Source organism: Heptranchias perlo, chromosome 1 (assembly GCF_035084215.1).
Source record: "Heptranchias perlo isolate sHepPer1 chromosome 1, sHepPer1.hap1, whole genome shotgun sequence".
In the NCBI taxonomy this organism is placed as follows: domain Eukaryota; kingdom Metazoa; phylum Chordata; class Chondrichthyes; order Hexanchiformes; family Hexanchidae; genus Heptranchias; species Heptranchias perlo.
In genome coordinates, this window is record NC_090325.1 from 51,760,134 (window position 1) to 51,780,021 (window position 19,888).

Below are 19,888 nucleotides of genomic sequence, written 5' to 3' on the forward strand. Positions count from 1 at the left end.
CTCGCCTTTAAACAGCCACCCAACCTCAAACAGACCATCGTTCGCAGCAAATTACCTAGCTTTCAAGAGAACAGTGTCCACGACGCCACACAACCCTGCCACGGTAACCTCTGCAAGACATGCCAGATCATCGACACAGATACCACCATCACACGAGAGGACACCACCCACCAGGTGCATGGTTCATACTCCTGTGACTCGGCCAACGTTGTCTACCTCATACGTTGCAGGAAAGGATGCCCCAGAGCATGGTACATTGGCGAGACCATGCAGACGCTGCGACAACGGATGAACGGACACCGCGCAACAATCGCCAAACAGGAGGGTTCCCTCCCAGTCGGGGAACACTTCAGCAGTCATGGACATTCATCCACCGACCTTCGGGTAAGCGTACTCCAAGGCGGCCTTCGAGACACACGACAACGCAAAATCGTCGAGCAGAAATTGATAGCCAAGTTCCGCACCCATGAGGACGGCCTCAACCGGGATCTTGGGTTCATGTCACGCTACACGTTACCCCACCAGCGAACAAATGTTATCTGTTTTTAATATAATGGGTCATTTGCTGGCTTTCTCTGCCTTCCGGATGTCTCTGCCTCTCTCTGTTTTTTTCCTCTGTTTTTTTTCCCTGTTTGTTTTTTTGTTGAATGTGTATTCGGGGGTTCTGCAGGTGACACCTCTCTGTCTGAACACGGTGATTGCCTTGGCAACGGGCAGTTGCAGGGGCAGTCTGTAAACACCATGTATTGTTCTATATGTATAAATGCGTAGGCTTCAAGGAGCTCCTGAACATTTACCTGAGGAAGGAGGAAGTCTCCGAAAGCTTGTGAATTTAAAATAAAATTGCTGGACTATAACTTGGTGTTGTAAAATTGTTTACAATTGTCAACCCCAGTCCATCACCGGCATCTCCACTCCATTAAGAATGATAATGTCCACAATACCGTAGGTCATTAGGCATGGAGCACCCAATGACAGTATTTGGAAGCTTTTAAGATTTTGCAAGAGATTGACAGACAAATTGCTATGACGAAGGGTTTAAATATCAAGGGACACAAATTAGTTAGGAATAGGAATGAAAGTCAGAGGGCAATAGATTTGACAAGCCTATCAGTATGATGCCTGCAAGTACACTCCTGAGCTAAAAAGAGAAACTACAGAAGCTGAGTTTGTTTACACTAGAGAAGACTGAGGGGGGATCTTATGAGGTACTGACAAGTTGGACCCTGAGAAAAAGTTCACCATAGCTCTGAGAATGACAATGAAAGGGTATGGGATAAAGCTTAGAAGAGGGAAGGTGAATGAACAGATAAGATCTAACTATTTCACTCAGAGGGTGGTGAACATTTGGACTGAATTGCTCAGAGAACCAATCGAGGCTGAAAGCATCCGTAATTTTAAGAGGGAGCTGGACAGACCTGTGGCGAGGAAATCAATCGAGGGTATAGAAAATCAACTGTGCGTTCTGTTTTTAAACTTTGGGGGCAGAATCATCTTTCCCAGTCCTGGTCGTTTCTTTGTAAATGCAAATTTACCTGGCACATTTCTGTAATTGTGTCATCAAATACCCCACCCGCGTCATCAGCGCCTTCCCCGATCAGCTTCACTTTCCAGGCTCGTGATGGAAGCCTCAGTTCTGAAGCATTGAGCTGCACAAGTTGCTTGGCAATCTGAATGAAGATAGGCTTGGTAGATCGGCCCCTGTGTGTCACGTATACATGTAAATAAACATAATGTCAACACATTTTCTATGTAAATTAAAAAAGTGCAGAACTGATGCGATAAATTTGTCATGCAAGTATTAATATATGGACAGTTTATAAAAGAAATTTCAATTTCCAAAAATGAAATTAAAGGTTTTTTTCAGCTTTTTAACAAAGGAAGTTCTGATTTGTAAATAAGATTGCTGTGGGAATGTTAGTTGGCTTAAAGCCCCATTGCATGCTGTGGAAAGCAATGACCGGCTCTGTCTGATCTATCATTGTTGTGCTAACATTAAAATAGCAAAAATAAGCTAATTTTTAATACTGGCAGGACTCCGTATGCTAGTGATAAACTTCAAGACGAGACATACCCTGAGATGGGTTTTGTTGAACTACATCATGTAAATAACAAATTTATTTACAGTACAAAAGCAGTACAGATTTTCAGATATAATCTCATTCCTAGAACTGTTTTCAAATTGTTTATATGGCATGAACTTCATATAGAAATCTGAATATGAAATTCACATAAATTAAGTTGTTTGAAAATAACATTGTTATAAGGATTACAAGATAAGGATTTGACATCATTCTTCAAGAATACCAAGCTAACTATCTTCCCATTACAGCAGCCAGCTGATGTTTTTTTTAAAAATAAACCCAGTGCCCTGGCCTCCACCGGCCTTCCTGATAAATCTGTTCCAGTTGCCAATTAACCTCTCTTGTAAACACTTCCTGACATCAGTTCTAAAATGCCTTTCGTAACCCTGAACTTTGGCCCTCCTGTCCTGCTGTGCTGGCATATCTGGAAGTTTTTTTTGGGTTTGCATTCTCTCCCCTATTAAGCATTATATATATATGGCTCCCTCCTGAGATGCCTCTTTTCAAGGCTGAGAAACACTTTTATAAATTGTTCCTCATAATTCAGCCCTCTAACACCAGTGATCAAAAGTGAACTCAAGCTGCTATCACCTCTGATCTGTGTTATTCACCTGTGGCTTTTCTCATAATTACTGTCCTCTCTTCAGCAGGAAAATAATCCTCCATTAAGATCAGCACTATAAATCTATTGTTTTCCTCAATATCGTTACTATTAGAAATGTCACAGTCATGCTACCTCCACATAACATTGAGGCTGTTGCTATATCATAGAATCATAGAATGATACAGCACAGTAGGAGGCCATTTGGCCCATCATGTCTGTGCTGGTTCTTGAAAGAGCTATCCAATTAGTCCCACTCCCCATAGTCTCTTTCCCCATAGCCCTGCAAAATGTTCCCCTTCAAATATTTATTCAATTCCCTTTTGAAAGTTATTATTGTATCTACTTCCACCACCCTTTCAGGCAGTGCATTCCAGACCATAACAACTTGCTGCATAAAAAAAATTCTCCTTATCTCCCCCTCTTGTTCTTTTCCCAAGAATGAGGCATACTATACAAAAAAAAAGTATTCTAACTTTCTCCCCCATATGTTGGTGATGTCACAACGCAGCCTGGCAGGAATGGAACTCTCTATAGCTAAGAAATTTATTTCCTCTTTAAGCTTCTGCCCTCCATCAATCTAATGGAAAGGATTATTGCTAAATGTACCCCCTCTGCTGTTGGATTTTGCAGAAAGTGCTGCATCCTGATAACTCTTACTGGATTCCCTGTTATAGTTCCCTTGGTTTCAAGACAGGTGAGTTAGTTTCCTTCTGCTCTGGGTAAACCAGTCCTGGAGTGGGGCTTGAACACACAACCTTCTGGATCAAAGGCTAGAGTGCTAGCAACTGAGCCAAGCTAACACCCAATGCATTAAAAGAACGACATGCATTATCGAAAGGACACAGTTAAGCACAAGCTTCCAGTGATTTACCCTGGGCCTTCAACTGAAATTATTTACAAACTGCGCCACACTCCCTAAATTGATAAATTAAACCTTGCGGCTCAGCAAGGACCACAAGTAATGTTTCCCAAGGATGGAGACACCAAGGTCTTACTGTTTCACAAATAGGTCAAAGCACATTTAGTGTTTATTTCTGAGTAAACCTAATCAAATGAACTTTAAATTCTGTTATAGAGCACAACGTCGTTTGCAGCTAATTAAGAAGAAAGCAACAAATAAAGCTGCCAACATAGCTCAGTTCCCTGGGTTAGACTGAGGTCAGTGCACTGTTTGGAATAACTGGAAGCAAACTCTTCTAAATGTGAGTAATACCAGACGCATGGATTACAAAGTGTGAATTGTACAAAACGAATCAAGTAACAAGGTCTGCATATATTCATAGAAAACATAGGAACAGGAGTAGGCCATTCAGCCCCTCAAACCTGTTCCACCACTGAAGTAGATCATGGCTATTCTGTTCCTCAACTTCCATTTACCAGCCTAACCTATTATGAATCAGATGATCTCAGCCTTGGAAATTTCAACTGACCCAGCATCCACAGTCTTTTGGGAGACAGAATTCCAGATTACCACTACCCCTTGGGCGAAAGGGTGTTTCCCGATTTCACACCAGAATAGCCTAGCTCTAATTGCAAGATTGTGCCCCTTGTTCTGGAGGAACAGCTTCTCTGTATTTGTCCTTTTATGATTTTAAGCACCTCATTTAGATCATCCTTCAATCTCCTAAACTCAAGGGAATACAAGCCAAATTTATGCAATCTGTTCTCATAATTTGACCCTTTAAGCCCTGGTATAATTCTGCTGAATCTGCGCTGTACCCCTCCAAGGCCACTACATCCTTCCTGTGTCGCGGAACCCAAAACCGAACACAGTACTCTAGATCTGACCAAGGCTTTGTACAACTGAAGCACAACTTCCTCCCCTTTGTATTTTAGCCCCTTTGCGTTAAAGACGAACATTCCACTAGCCTTTTTGATGATTTTTTGTACTAATGCACTAGCTTTATGATTTGTGTGCCTGGACACCCAAATCTCTTTGCTCCGTCACAGTTCCTAGTCTCTCACTAGTAGGAAAATATGATGATTTGTCTTTCTTGGATCCAAAGTGGATGATCTCACACTCCATTTTAAAAAAAAATTCGTTCATGGGATGTGGGCGTTGCTGGCGAGGCCAGCATTTATTGCCCATCCCTAATTGCCCTTGAGAAGGTGGTGGTGAGCCGCCTTCTTGAACTACTGCAGTCCGTGTGGTGAAGGTTCTCCCACAGTGCTGTTAGGAAGGGAGTTCCAGGATTTTGACCCAGCGACAATGAAGGAACGGCGATATATTTCCAAGTTGGGATGGTGTGTGACTTGAAGGGGAACGTGCAGGTGGTGTTGTTCCCATGTACCTGCTGCTCTTGTCCTTCGAGGTGGTAGAGGTCGCGGATCTGTCACAGCTTTGCCTGCTCACTTAATCTGTATGTTCCTTTGTAACCTCTTGCTCCCATCTGCACTACTTACTGTGTGCCCTAACTTAGTAACATCTACAAACTTGGATATACAACTCTCTATTCTTTCATCCGAGTTATTTATATATGGTGAAAAGCTGAGGGCCCCAATACGGATCCCTGGGGAACATCATTAGAACCACAGAAAAGATACAGTACAGAAGGGGGCCATTCGGCCATCGTGTCCGCGATGGCTCGAAGAACAACCACGTGCCCATTCTAATCCCACCTTCCAGCACCCAGTCCATAGCCCTGCAAGTTACAGCACTTTAGGTGCAGGTCCAGGTACTTTTTAAAAAGAGTTGAGGGCCCTTGCCTCTACCACCAATTCGGGCAGCGAATTCCATACACCTACCACCCTCTGGGTAAAAAAGTTTTCCCTCATGTCCCCTCTAATCCTTCCGCCAATCAGCTTAAATCTATGTCCTCTAGTTCTTGTAACAGGTTCTTCCTGTCTACTCTATCTAGGCCCCTCATAATTTTGTACACCTCAATCAAGTCTCCCCTCAGCCTCCTCTGCTCCAAGAAAAACAACCCCAGCCTATCCAATCTCTCCTCGTAGCTGCAATTTTCAAGCCCTGGCAACATTCTTGTAAATCTTATCTGCACTCTCTCCAGATCAATTATGTCCTTCCTGTAATGTGGTGACCAGAACTGTGCACAATATTCCAGCTATGGCCGTACCAGCGTTTTATACAGTTCCATCATTACATCCCTGCTTTTGTATTCTATACCTCCGCTAATAATGGAGAGCATTCCATGTGCCTTCTTCACAACCTTATCTACCTGTACTGCCACCTTCAGGGACCTGTGCACATGCACTCCAACGTCTCTCACTTCCTCTACCCCTCTCAACATATTCCCGTTTACTGCTTATTCCCTTTTACTGTTTGCCCTCCCTAAGTGCATTACCTCACACTTCTCCGGGTTGAACTTCATTTGCCACTTTTCCGCCCACTCCACCAACCCATTGATATCTTCTTGGAGTCTACAGCTATCCTCTTCACTATCAACTACACGGCCAATTTTTGTGTTGTCTGCAAATTTGCCAATCATGCCCCCTACATTCAAGTCCAAATCATTAATATATACCACAAACAGCAAGGGACCCAACACTGAGCCCTGTAGCACACCACTGGAAACGGATTTCCATTCTCAAAGACATCCATCGACTTTTACTTTGTTTCCTGTTACTGAGCCAATTTTGGATCCAATTTGCCACATTTCCTTGTATCCCATGGGCTTTTACCTTTCTGACCAGTCTGCCATGTGGGACCTTGTCAAATGCCTTACTAAAATCTATGTATACAACATCCACTGCACCACCCTCATCAATCCTCCTGGTCACTTCCTCAAAGAATTCAATCAGATTTGTAAGGCATGACCTTCCCTGAACAAATCCATGCTGACTATCCCTGATTAAACCATGCCTTTCCAAGTGACAGTTTATCCTATCTCTCAGTATTGATTCTAATAGTTTGCCCACCACCGAGGTAAGACTGACCGGCCTATAATTATTCGGCCTTTCCCTCATACCCTTTTTAAACAATGGTACTACGTTTGCAGTCTTCCAGTCCTCCGGTACCTCCCCTGTATCTAGTGAGGATTGGAAAATGATCCTCAGAGCATCCGCTATTTCCTCCCTGGCTTCCTTCAATAGCCTAGGAAACAATTCATCCTTCCCTGGTGACTTATCAACTTTCAAGGATTCCAGTCCCTCTAGTACTTCCTCTCTAGTTATGTTTACCTAATCCAATATGTCACACCCCTCCTCTTCAACTACTACGTCCGGATCATCCCTTTCCTTTGTGAATACGGAGACAAAATATTCATTTAAAACCCTACCCACATCCTCTGCTTCTACACACAAGTTACCCTTCTCAACCCTGATAGGTCCCACCTTTTCCTTAGCTATCCTCTTGTTCTTAATGTACTGATAAAACATCTTTGGGTTTTCTTTAAACTTTCATGCCCTCTCTTTGCTTTCCTTATTTCCTTTTTTACATCATCCCTACTTTCTATACTCTTCTTGGCTTTCTGCAGTACTTAGTTTTCTGTGACAGTCATAAGCTTTCTTTTTCTGCTTTATCTTGCCCCTTATACTTCTAGACAACCAGGGGGCTCTAATTTGGCAGTGCCACCCTTTTCCTTTGAGGGGACATGTCTGCATTGTACCCGTAGAATTTCACTTTTTAGTGCCTCCCACTGGCTTGCCACTGATTTCTCCTCAAGTAGTTGTGTCCAGTCCACTTCTGACAAATCAACCTTAGTTCTGTAAAATTTGCCTTCCCCCAATTTAAAACGTTTACTCCTGATTTAACTCTGTCCTTTTCCATAATAATGCTAAAACTAACTGAATTGTGGTCACTATCCCAATATGGTCACCCACTGTCACTTCACCCACTTGCCCATCTTCATTTCCCAGGACTAAATCTAGAATTGCATCCCTTCTTGTTGGGCTTGTCACGTACTGGCTAAAAAAGTTCTCCTGGACACCGATCAAGAATTTTGCGCCCTATGTGCCCCTCACACTAATTGAATCCCAGTTGATAGTAGGAGACTTTAACTACCCTAACATTATTGCCCTCTTATTTTTGCCTACATATTTGTTCTTCTATCTCCCTTTCGCTATTCGAGGGTCTATAGTACATTCTTAGTAGTGTGACTGCCCCTTTTTTTATTTCTTAGCTTAACCCATATGGCCTCGATTGATGATCCATTTAGCATATCCTCCCTTCTCTCAACTGTAATTGATTCTTTAACTAATAATGCTACCCCCCTCCTTTTTTATCACCCACTCTATCCTGCCTGAAAACTCTATATCCAGGGATATTGAGCTGCCAATTATCCCCCTCTTTAAGCCAGGTTTCCGTTATAGCAATGATATCATGCTGCCGTGTTTCTATCTGTGCCCTTAGCTCATCTGCTTTGTTTGTAATACTCCTTGCATTGAAGTATACACCCTTACCTCTCTGTACCTGCCCTTTGATTCCCATCCCCCTGCCATACTAGTTTAAACCCTCCCCAACAGAACTAGCAAATGCCCCCGCGAGGATATTGGTCCCGATTCTGCTTGGGTGCAACCTGTCTAGCTTGAACAGGTCTCGCCTTTCCCAAAATCTGTCCCAATGCCCCAGGAATTTAAACCCCTCCCTCCTACACCATCTCTCTAGCCACGCATTCATCTGGTCTATTCTCCTATTTCTGCTCTTGCTAGCACGTGGCACTGGGAGCAATCCTGAGATTACTACCTTAGAGGTCCTGCTTTTAATTTATTTCCTAACTTCCTATATTCTGCTTGCAGGACCTCATCCCTTTTTTTTAAAACCAATGTCGTTGGTACTAATATGGACCACGACCTCTGGCTGTTCACCCTCCCCCTTGAATGTCCTGCAGTCACTCCGTGACATCCTTGACCCTAGCACCAGGGAGGCAACATACCATCCTGGAGTCACGTCTGCGGCCCCAGAAACGCCTATCTGTTCCCCTTACGATGGAATCCCTTATCACTATTGCTCTCCCATTCTTTTTCCTCCCCTCCTGTGCAGCTGAGTCACTCGTGGTGCCACGGTCTTGGCTCTTGCTGCATTCCAGAGTCAATGTTGAGGACTCCCAGGGCCACTCCCTCCTGACTGTATATCACTGTACCGTCACCTCTGGTCGGTCTGTCCTGCTGGTGGGACAGGACATACCCAGGGATGGTGATGGAAGAGTCTGCGACATTGGCTGAAAGGTATGATTCTGTGAGTATGGCTATGTCAGGCTGTTGCTTGACTAGTCTGTGGGACAGCTCTCCCAATTTTGGCACAAGTCCCCAGATGTTAGTGAGGAGGACTTTGCAGGGTCGACTGGGCTTGGTTTGCTGCTGTCGTATTCGGTGCCTAGTCGTCCGATGCCGGGTGGTCCGTCCGGTTTTATTCTTCTTATGACTTTTCGTAGCGAGATTTTACAACTGAGTGGCTTGCTGGGCCATTTCAGAGGGCAATTAAGAATCAACCAGATTGCTGTGGGTCTGGAGTCACATATAGGCCAGACCGGGTAAGGACGGCAGGTTTCCTTCCCTAAAGGATATTAGTGAACCAGATGGGTTTTTACGACAATCCGGTAGTTTCATGGCCACCATTACTGATACTGATATCTGTTTTGTACTTTGTATTTCTAGAGTTTCCCTTTAACTAGATTTAAAAACAGGATTTCATAGTATTTAATGATGATTTGCAGAGTTGCTCTTCGAGTACTGTACCTTGCCGAAATTCTCTTCACCGTGATCTGAGGCCCATAGGTCTTTCCCTGAATCATAGTTCTTCCTATTGATCGCACCAGTGGCAGAATGTTGACCTTTGGAGACAGGAGGCCTCTCAAGCGGCCTTGGGCTATCGCTGAAGCTCCAATATTATACCGTGATACGCTGGTCTGGGGGAAAGGGACAAAAACATTTTCAATTAACTTAAACCACAAAAATTCTTTTCTTATTGCTTGTTGCTTGTTTCTGTGATTATCGTTTTTCTTCCTTTTTCTTTATTGAAATCTTATACTAGAAATTGAAGTAAACGTGCTGGCCCAAGACTTATAGGAAAAGTACAGTACATTCTGTAGCGGAAAAGAAAACAATGCATTCCATTAGGAACCTCACTGGGTTAAAATTTTAGCAAAGAATGCACATTACATGAATTAGGATTGTACTTGGGTGGCATAAACATATTTTGATTACAATTTCCTGCTAGCCAAGTTCCCAACCCTAGTCAGAGCTTTTGGGATGCACTAAACTGGGGGTCGTGTGTCCCTATAGGACAGCAAGGGAAAATTAGAAGGGAGATTTGATCCCTGAACCTCATGCAGATATGGACTAGTCAGTTACAAACCCATATTGGCAGGACCTGAGTGTCTTGTGGCCAAATTTGCTGATGATACAAAGATAGGTGGAAAAGCAAGTTACGATGAGGACACAAAGAGTCTGCAAAGGGATATTGACAGGTTAAGTGAATGGGCAAAAATTTGGCAGATGGAATATAATGTGGGAAAATGTGAAGTCATCCACTTTGGGAGGAAAAATAAAAAAGCAAAATATTATTTGAATGGAGAAATACTACAAAATGCCTCGGTACAGAGGGATCTGAGTGTCCTCGTACATGAAACACAAAAAGTCAACATACAGGTGCAGCAGGTAATCCGGAAGGCAAATGGAATATTGGCCTTTATTTCTAGGGGGATGGAGTATAAAAGCAGGGAAGTCATGCTACAACTGTACAGGGTGCTGGTGAGACCACACCTGGAGTACTGCGTACAGTTCTGGTGCCTTTATTTAAAGAAGGACATACTTGCATTGGAGGCAGTTCAGAGAAGGTTCACTAGGTTGATTCTGGGTATGGAAGGGTTGACTTATGAGGAAAGATTGAACAGGTTGGGTCTATACTCATTGGAGTTCAGAAGAATGGGAGGAGATCTTATTGAAACATACAAGATTCTGAGGGGACTCGATAGGGTAGATGCTGAGAGGATGTTACCCCTCATGGGGGATTCTAAAACTAGGGGGCATAGTCTCAGGATAAGAGGTCACCTGTTTAAGACGGAAACGAGGAGGAATTTCTTCTCCCAGAGGGTCGTGAATCTTTGGAATTCTTTACCCCAAAAAGCTGCAGAGGCTGAGTCATTGAATACATTCAGGGCTGAGTTAGACAAATTTTTGATCAGCAAGGGAGTCAAAGGATATGGGGAAAAGGTAGGAAAGTGGAGTTGAGGTAAAAATCAGATCAGCCATGATTTCATTGAATGGCGGAGCAGGCTTGAGGGGCCGAATGGCCTACTCCTGCTCCAATCTCTTATGGTCATTGGTCTTATGGACCTAGCAGGTCACTGTGCTTCTTCAGTTGAATGACTATCCATCGAACAAAGTACTAACGAGAATAAAATGGTGACTGGGTTGCAGAGCAGGTTAGAACATGGCCCTTTCAACTGAAAAACTGAAAGTGAACTCAAAGATTCTTCTTTCTGTTGGCTCCAAAGATCTCCAAGTGAAATGAATTTGGGCAGTCTCCAAATGTCTAGTCAGAACAAAACTGTTCAAAGTTCTACAAAAAAAAAATCAGCAATCTGACTCAGAAGTTGCTAGGATGCACAGAAGAAGGTGCTCTTTTGACATTAGGGTTAATAGATATTACTTGGGCAAAAGCAGAGAAATCTTTATTAACCTATGCTTTATTTGTGCCTTACGCTGACAGTAGATTTCGCAGAAATACATAGTTTTGTACATTATGGATTACAAATCAGTTTTGAATTTCTTGCCCTCAATTTCTTCTCCATAGTGGTAAGGCTGAGATTAGCCATTCATGTGTGCACATGCTTAGATGTCAAGTCATAAGTGCAACCCATGTCCTCCTGTTCCACAGCACAATTCACTGTTGCTCCCACACAGGCATGGATTTTTTTGAAAACTTGAGCCATAGCAATGGCGTACGCCATTATTCCAGTGCAGAAGTTGCAGGAAATTATGGTGAATAAGTTATGCTAATTTTTGTGCCACATCAAGATTTCCGTGGCCATTTGTGCCACTCCGCCAAGACCCTCGCTGAAACAGGTAAAAGTTAATTATAATAGCTCTGCCCCCCAATGAAAACCCTGATGTGGAGATGCCGGTGATGGACTGGGGTTGACAATTGTAAACAATTTTACAACACCAAGTTATAGTCCAACAATTTTATTTGAAAACTTGTGATTTTCAAATAAAATTGTTGGACTATAACTTGGTGTTGTAAAATTGTTCCCAATGAAAACTGTAGCGATGGCAATTTTCCTTGATCCATGCTAACTTTCTGGCAGGCATGCTGATTAAAAAAAGGTGCACACACACTTGGCTGTGCTAGGATTACTGTAATAATCTAGAACTTTTGGCACTCATAGGCAAGAAATTACCTGTAACAATGAGCTGAGTCCCAGAGCCGAATTCCTTCTGGTATCAACAGGCCACACAATAAATCCTAGCCCTTTTAGAAGAACACTGTTCTCCAGATTAACTCCCTCCAGACACCCAGCCTGATCATCACACACAAAGCTCGCTCGTAACAATGAGTGGCCAACAGATTATGGCCACAATGCCCCACTCTGTCTCCCGGTCCTATTTTAATTTACTACCAAGCAGAAAGGGACATTCTATTGATTAAGACAACTCTGGGCAGTGTCAGATTCGGGACAAATTCCTGGCCATTGGCTGTGGCGCTTCTGATTCGCCGTCATGCTCGCTGGGGCATATTCTAATTAGAATTGCAGGAAAATATGGAGGCAGTTATTGATGGTGAGATCGATATGCTAAATGCCTAAATTTATGCTGTACATCACCGATCTCGCTGTTGCAGGAAAATCTGGGTAACAGACTTTTTTCTAGGATTTGTGAAAGGTGGGCCAGATCTGACTAATCTAGTTGAATTTTTTGAGGAAGTCACCAGCATGGTGGAGATGGGAGTGTCTATGGACGTTGTCTATATGGACTTCCGGAAGGTTTGATAAGGTTCCGCAAAAAGATTAACAAAAATGGGAGCGCGTGGAATTTGAGGTAACCTTGTGACATGGATCGGTAATTGATTGGGGTGGGGGGTAGGAGATAGAGTGTAGGGATAAAGGGAATGTACTCTGATTGGCAGGGGATCTGTACTGGGGCCTCAGCTTTTCACCATATATATTAATGACTTGGATGAAGGAATAGAGAGTTACATATTCAGATTTTTAGGAGACACAGTAAGTTGTGTAGATGGGAGCAGGAAGTTACAAAGGGACATAGTCAGTTAAGTGAGTGGGCAAAACTATGGCAGATGGAATTCAATGTCTAAGTCATTATTATATATCAAAAAAAGCAGTGGTCCCAATACCGACTCCTGGGGAACACCACTGTATACCTTCCTCCAGTCCGAAAAACAACTGTTCACCACTACTCTCTGATTCCTGTCACTTACCCAATTTCGTATCCATGCTGCCACTGCCCCTTTTGTTTTGGGCTTCAAATTTGCTGACAGGCCTATAATGTGGCACTTTATCAAATGCCTTTTGAAAGTCCATATACATAACATGAACCGCATTGCTCTCATCAACCCTCTCTGTTACCTCATCAAAAAACTCAATCAAGTTAGTTAAACATGATTTGAAGGAGTTGTACCGATTTCTGTTGCCGTTGTTGACTTGGCTCTTCATTTCTGCATTTCAGATAATACTTCAGTCAATTTGGAGTTCCAATTCTGCCTCATCACAGAAATATAGCACGTGACTGTCCTTTTTGAGACAGAACAAGAGTACTGGATCCAGAAATTTTTAATATATAATTTTCTACCAGTCTTTGGAGCCAGTTTCAGAATTTTGTAACTTGGACCTCATCTCAGACTTGTACCCGACAAGGTGGTGACATGGTCTTTTCAACCTGCAACTTGGTTTATAGACAGGCTTCGAAGAGACAAGCACTCTACTACTTAGACCATAAGAGACCATACTTGCACTATTGGGTGCCAATCTTTTCCAACATTTTATATATCTATCCAAGGCACATCAAATAAGTGACAGGTAACAAAAACAGACAGACATATATACAAGTCATCTCTCATATGAATGTTATTGTTTGCCATGTACGATGTCAAATATAATGGCTCTGAATTTCCTAGCAGGATACCACACTGCCAGAAGGTCAGCAGCTTGGGCCTTGCGTCCAGCCAACAGGCCCGGCTTTGATCCGGTCTTAATTCCTGGGGACGGGATCATTTACATAAAAGGGGTGAGCCCAGACACCAGAGAGGTGGAACTGTGGGATTTCCAATGGGGGATGTACCTATCATTGGAATTTTAGATTGTAGCTAGAAAAGGGCGAAGACCCAACCTTTTAAATCCTGGCACAAATGACGGGAAATACATCAAATGGTATATTGCTCTCATTTGTATAGTGGAGTATGCACCTGTTTCCACGTCCAGCTGTATATTGGACGGGTGGAAAAAAGGAAACGGACTTGGTTATACCAGGTCCCATTATGAATTCTGCCCACTTTCTCCTACCTTGCCCAGATAACAATATTTTTCCAAGCCTACATCTTTATCTTTTCCACGCCCTTCAATATGGCAACACAAAACTTATTTCTTTAAATTCTTCAAAGAAAATGTTCATGTCTCTTTCAAGTCTAACTAACAAGCACCTCTTACTTTTTAATACTCCACTCTTAGTTGTTGATCATCTACTAACGTTCTTGGCCCTATTATATAGTCTTATCTCAAAAAGAACTCCCGCCACTCCCATTGCTAAAGCTACCTCTAAGATGCTTGGTTTCCTCTTTTTTGCCAAACAACTAGTCTTGCAACTCCAAATATCTGGCAAAACTCTTATCATAGAAACATAGAAAATAGGAGCAAGAGTAGGCCATTCGGGCCTGCTCCGCCATTCAAAATGATCATGGCTGATCATCCGTTCCCGCTTTTTCCCCATATCCCTTGATCCCTTTAGCATTAAGAAATATATCTATCTCCTTCTTGAATACATCTAATGACTTGGCCTCCACTGCCTTCTGTGGTAGAGAATTCCACAGGTTCACCACCCTCTGAGTGAAGAAATTTCTCCTCATCTTGGTTCTAAATGGCATACTCCGTATCCTGAGACTGTGACCCCTGGTTCTGGACGCCCCAGCCATCGGGAACATCCTCCCTGCATCTAGTCTGTCTGGTCCTGTTAGAATTTTATCTGTTTCGATGAGATCACCTTTCATTCTTCTAAACTCTAGTGAATATAGGCCTAGTCGACCCATTCTCTCCTCATACGTCAGTCCTGCCATCCCAGGAATCAGTCTGGTAAACCTTTGTTGCACTCCCTCCATGGCAAGGACATCCTTCCTCAGATATGGAGTCCAAAACTGCACACAATACTCCAGATGTAGTTTGACCAAGGCCCTGCACAACTGCAGTAAGACATCCCTGCTCCGATACTTAAATCCTCTTGCAATGAAGGCCAACATACCATTCGCCTTCCTAACTGCTTGCTGCACCTGAATGCTCGCTTTCAGCGACTGATGTACAAGGACACCCAGGTCTCGTTGCACCTCCCCTTTTCCCAATCTATCACAGGAAGATTATCTGAATTTTCTGTTTTTACAACCAAAGTGGATAACCTCACATTTATCCACGTTGTACTGCATCTGCCATGTTCTTGCCCACTCACCCAACTTGTCTAAATCACATTGGGGCCTCTTTGCATCCTCCTCACAGCTCACATTCCACCCCAGCTTTGTATCGTCTGCAAACTTGGAAATGTTACATTTAGTTCCCTCATCCAAATCATTGATATATATTGTGAATAGCTGGGGCCCAAGCACTGATCCCTGCGGTACCCCACCAGTCACGTCCTGCCACCCGGAAAAAGACCCGTTTATTCCTACTCTCTGTTAACCAATTCTCAATCCATGCCAGTATATTCCACCCAATCCCATGTGCTTTAATTTTGCACACTAACCTCTTGTGTGGGACCTTATCAAAAGCCTTCTGAAAATCCAAGTACACCACATCCACTGGTTCTCCCCTATCTATTCTACTAGTTACCTCCTCAAAAAACTCCAGTAGATTTGTTAAGCATGATTTCTCTTTCATACACCCATGCTGACTTTGTCCAATCCCATTAATGCCTTCCAAGTGTTCTGTTATCACATCTTTTATAATAGATTCTAGCATTTTCCCCACTACTGATGTTAGGCTAACTGGTCTGTAATTCCCTATTTTTTCTCTCCCTCCTTTTTTAAATAGTGGGGTTACATTTGCCACCCTCCAATTTGTAGGAACTGCTCCAGAATCTATGGAATTTTGGAAGATGACCACCAATGCATCCACTATTTCCAGGGCCACTTCCTTTAGTACTCTGGGATGTAGATTATCAGGCCCTGGGGATTTGTCAGCCTTTAGCCCCATTAATTTCCCTAGCACTATTTTTTTTTACTAATACTGGTTTCCTTCAATTCCTCCCTCTCACTAGACCCTTGGTTCCCTAACATTTCTGGGAGGTTATTTGTGTCCTCTTTTATGAAGACAGAACCAAAGTATGTGTTTAATTGTTCTGCCATTTCTTTGTTCCCCATTATAATTTCCCCCATTTCTGACTGTAAGAGACCTACATTTGTCTTCACTAATCTTTTTCTCTTGACATATTAACAGAAGCTTTTCCAGTCAGTTTTTATGTTCCCTGCTAGTTTACTCTCATACTCTATTTTTCCCCTTTAAATCAATTTCTTTGTCCTTCTCTGCTGAATTCTAAACTGCTCCCAATCCTCAGGCTTGCCAATTTTTCTGATAATTTTATATGTCTCCTCTTTGGATCTAATACTATCCCTAATTTATTTTGTAAGCCACAGTTGAGCCACCTTTCCTGTTTTATTTTTGCACCAGACAGAATGAATAATTGTTGTAATTCCTGCACACGTTCTTTAAATATTACCCATTGCCTATCCACCGTCATCCCTTTTAGTAAAGTTCCCCAATCTATCATAGCCAACTCGCACCTCATACTTTTGTAATTTCCTTTATTTAGATTCAGGACCCTAGTTTCAGATTCAACTACTTCACTCTCCATTTTACTGAGGAATTCTATCATGTTATGGTCGCTCTTCCCTAAGGGACCCCGCACAACAAGATTGTTAATTAATCCTTTCTCATTGCACAATACCCAGTCTAGGATCGCCTGTTCTCTAGTTGGTTCCTCAACGTATTGGTCTAGAAAACCATCACGTACACACTCCAGGAATTCCTCCCCCACAGTATTATTGCTAATTTGGTTTGACCAATCTATATGTATATTAAAGTCACCCATGATTATAGTTGTATCCTTCTTGCATGCGTCTCTAATTTCATGTTTAATGCCCTCCCCTTCATCTCCACTACTGTTTGGGGCCCTATAGACAACCCCCACCAACGTTTTCTGCCCCTTGGAGTTCCTTAGCTCCACCCATACAGATTCCACATCGTGATTTTCTGAGCCAATATCCTTCCTCACTATTGCATTGATTTCCTCCTTTACTAACAACGCTACCCCACCTCCTTTCCCTTTTTGCTGTCCTTCCTAAATATTGAATACCCCTGGATGTTCAGTTCTCATCCTTGGTCACCCTGCAACCATGTCTCTCTCTTGAACTCCTGGATAGGTGCAAGAAAAAAAATGGCCTTTAAGACGACAATCTCTCTCAACTCTAATGTCAACTAAGCTCTAAATATGGCATCGTACATTTTCTTCCTCCTCCCTACAATGTTGAAATCAAGACTCATTGCATTATCCCCAATGTTCACTTATTCTTCCCAAAGACCAAACTGAAGAATTCTTTATCTTCTTCACTCTTGCAATCATTAGGTTTTTAAAATTCAGGTTTGGTTTCACCAAATTGTTACTCCCAGATATGCTTGATCTTCTCTTTAAATGTTTTCTACTTTGGTGGTGTCCTGCATGAAGAGCATTGGCAATCATCTAACTTTCACAGTAAAAAAAAAATTAAAACTACTTAGAACCAGGATGTGAAAGAAATATTTTACCTGATGGTTAGAGCTGAGATTTAGCAGTCTCCAAGACTTATACATCAGGTCAGAGAAGTGAAACAGAACCCGCAATCTATTTGTAAGGGTTTCTGGGCTGCATTCTTTAAGTACACTGTATTGAGGAGGTACCATCTGTGGTATACCAAGCTGAACAGGAACTGTGCTACCTTTAATTAAAAAAAAATCAAGGTAAATTATTGCTCTAAATTCATTTGAAGATAATACAGCCAGAGCTCATTGGCTTACCAATTCAGAAAATCAGCTGCATGTGTACCTATCATGTAGAAATATGAGTTTAGAGTGTTTCAGGACAATGATCACACATTAAAATCCCTTTGTACAAATTCAGTACTCGCAATGGCGTCGAAAATGTCAGATCACCTATCATTTAAAAAGAGTTACCTTTTTTCCTGTAACTTCTAAATAAAAAATTATTTTTGAGATTCATTATTTTCATTAGGAGCCTCTGGACCACACACAATGCTTGGTCACCGGCAAATTGTTCCCAGGCCTCTGCCAATTCTACTATGCAACTGTCTGATAGAAATCATGCCACAGTGGGTCAGGTGGTGCCCTCGGATATTCTTTCCCTTCTTGTTGAGAAAGCAACTATTGTCCCACTTGCTCAAGGAACTCTCCATATGTAAAATTACAGCTTATAAATCCATGCATTATCACTACAAAACAATGGGCATCAGTAAATCTTACTTTCTGGTGGATAACCACAAAGGGATTTTATTTTCTAATTTTATGCATTTATATACCATTAGTGAACAGCAAAAAAACCTAAATCCTTACAAGGAGGAAAACAGATAAGAGCAAGAAATGTATTATTAATGTATTTATTGTGTGTTCTTTACATCACCAGGACTTCAAAAATATGGTACCTTTAATGATACAGCTTCAGCTACACCAATGGTAACATAAGCATCCCAAAAAGTCTGCCTCCGACAGGCATTCACATAAAAAAATTCTCAGGATGTAGATGACACTGGCATGGTTGTATTTAATGCTCATCTCTAGTTATGCTAAGAAGGTAATGTGCACCTTCTTCAGTAATGCACTGTAATGTCAGCTTAGGTTAAGCAATCAAGCTCTACTGTGGGGCTCAAACCTAAAGGTGAAAGTACCACCAACTGAGCCAAGTTGATACGAGAGAGAGAAAAAAAAAGAAAAAGAGAGCGAGGAAAGGAGAGATTCTATTGGCAAAAGGAACATACTCAAAGCCGGAGTTCTTTCAATTTTAATGTGATGACAGCTAACTGGCCTCTAGGGTACAACTTGCCATTGCATGCATGTACCAGAATCATTTATTATCTTTGACACAGTTTCCAGTTCTTTGCAATGGCCCAGAAGAACATAAGAAAATAGGAGGGGTAGGCCATATGGCCTCACGAGTCTGCTCCGCCATTCAATAAGATCATGGTTGATCTTCTACCTCAACTCCACTTTCCTGCTCGATCCCCATATCCCTTGATTCCTTTAGTGTCCAAAAATGTTTAAATCACAAACCGACCCTACACAACGTTCTATATGTTTTTGCTCCAGTTTCATCCCTACTGTTGTGTTACAAGATTAGTATAAAATGTTACCTGGAGTTGTAGGTGAAAGAGGAGGGGTGGTCCATGCAGCACTATGACACCGACCAGCTGAAATCTGACGAATATTCTTCCCTTGAAGTGTAGTAATCAACGTTGGCTCTTTCACTTGGTTGGTATGGCTTAAACCAAGCTGCAGAAAGGAAATTGTGTTATTACCTTACAGTATGGCTACATTATATCTAGACAAATGAGGAAATGTTACAACATATTAAACAAGGTTTAAAAACAATGTAGTTTTGTTTAAAATAAAAATCTCAAACGCTAGAAATGTAAAGCAGGCCAAACACATCAAAGAGAAAGATAGACACCAAAGTCCATTTAGTTTGCCCTCTATTATCCTTGCTGTCGCATGATACAATGATAATGGAGTTGTTGACGAATCATAGCAATCTGTACCAATTAGTCTACAACAGACCCAGACATGAGGTGAGGAAACCCCCAGTGGTGGAGAGCTTTGGGAAGCATAGGTCCAAAATCACCTGTTCCTCCCAAGAATGCTACACTTACCAAATGTTGTGTCTCAAAATATTTATATACCATATCCCAAAATATTAACATTTTAATGATTTAAATGTTATTTTAATGATTTGTTGTAACTGTTCACCACATCTCTGATCTTTCCTTTAAGATACTGATTTACATGCTGTGGATCTCCAATGCTTACTTTCAGGTAAGAGGAAAAGC

At 42.1% G+C, this 19,888-nt stretch overlaps 1 protein-coding gene and 1 long non-coding RNA gene across 3 annotated transcripts in view; one reads left to right on the plus strand and one right to left on the minus strand.

Moving 5' to 3' along the window:
- Positions 1-19,888, minus strand: part of LOC137322062 (probable E3 ubiquitin-protein ligase HERC1) — a 317,287-nt gene that overhangs the window by 17,459 nt on the left and 279,940 nt on the right. For both annotated transcript variants that reach the window (XM_067985131.1, XM_067985126.1), the window contains exons 70-73: positions 19,196-19,334; positions 17,601-17,770; positions 9,322-9,491; positions 1,536-1,701 (exon numbers count right to left, since the gene is read on the minus strand). In XM_067985131.1, the coding sequence (XP_067841232.1) occupies positions 1,536-1,701; positions 9,322-9,491; positions 17,601-17,770; positions 19,196-19,334 (645 nt within the window). The remainder of the gene's footprint in view (positions 1-1,535; positions 1,702-9,321; positions 9,492-17,600; positions 17,771-19,195; positions 19,335-19,888) is intronic.
- LOC137322106 (uncharacterized) lies at positions 3,731-19,874 on the plus strand. The gene is made up of 3 exons (XR_010962962.1): positions 3,731-3,890; positions 13,270-13,619; positions 19,833-19,874. It is a non-coding gene; the product is annotated as an uncharacterized lncRNA (long non-coding RNA).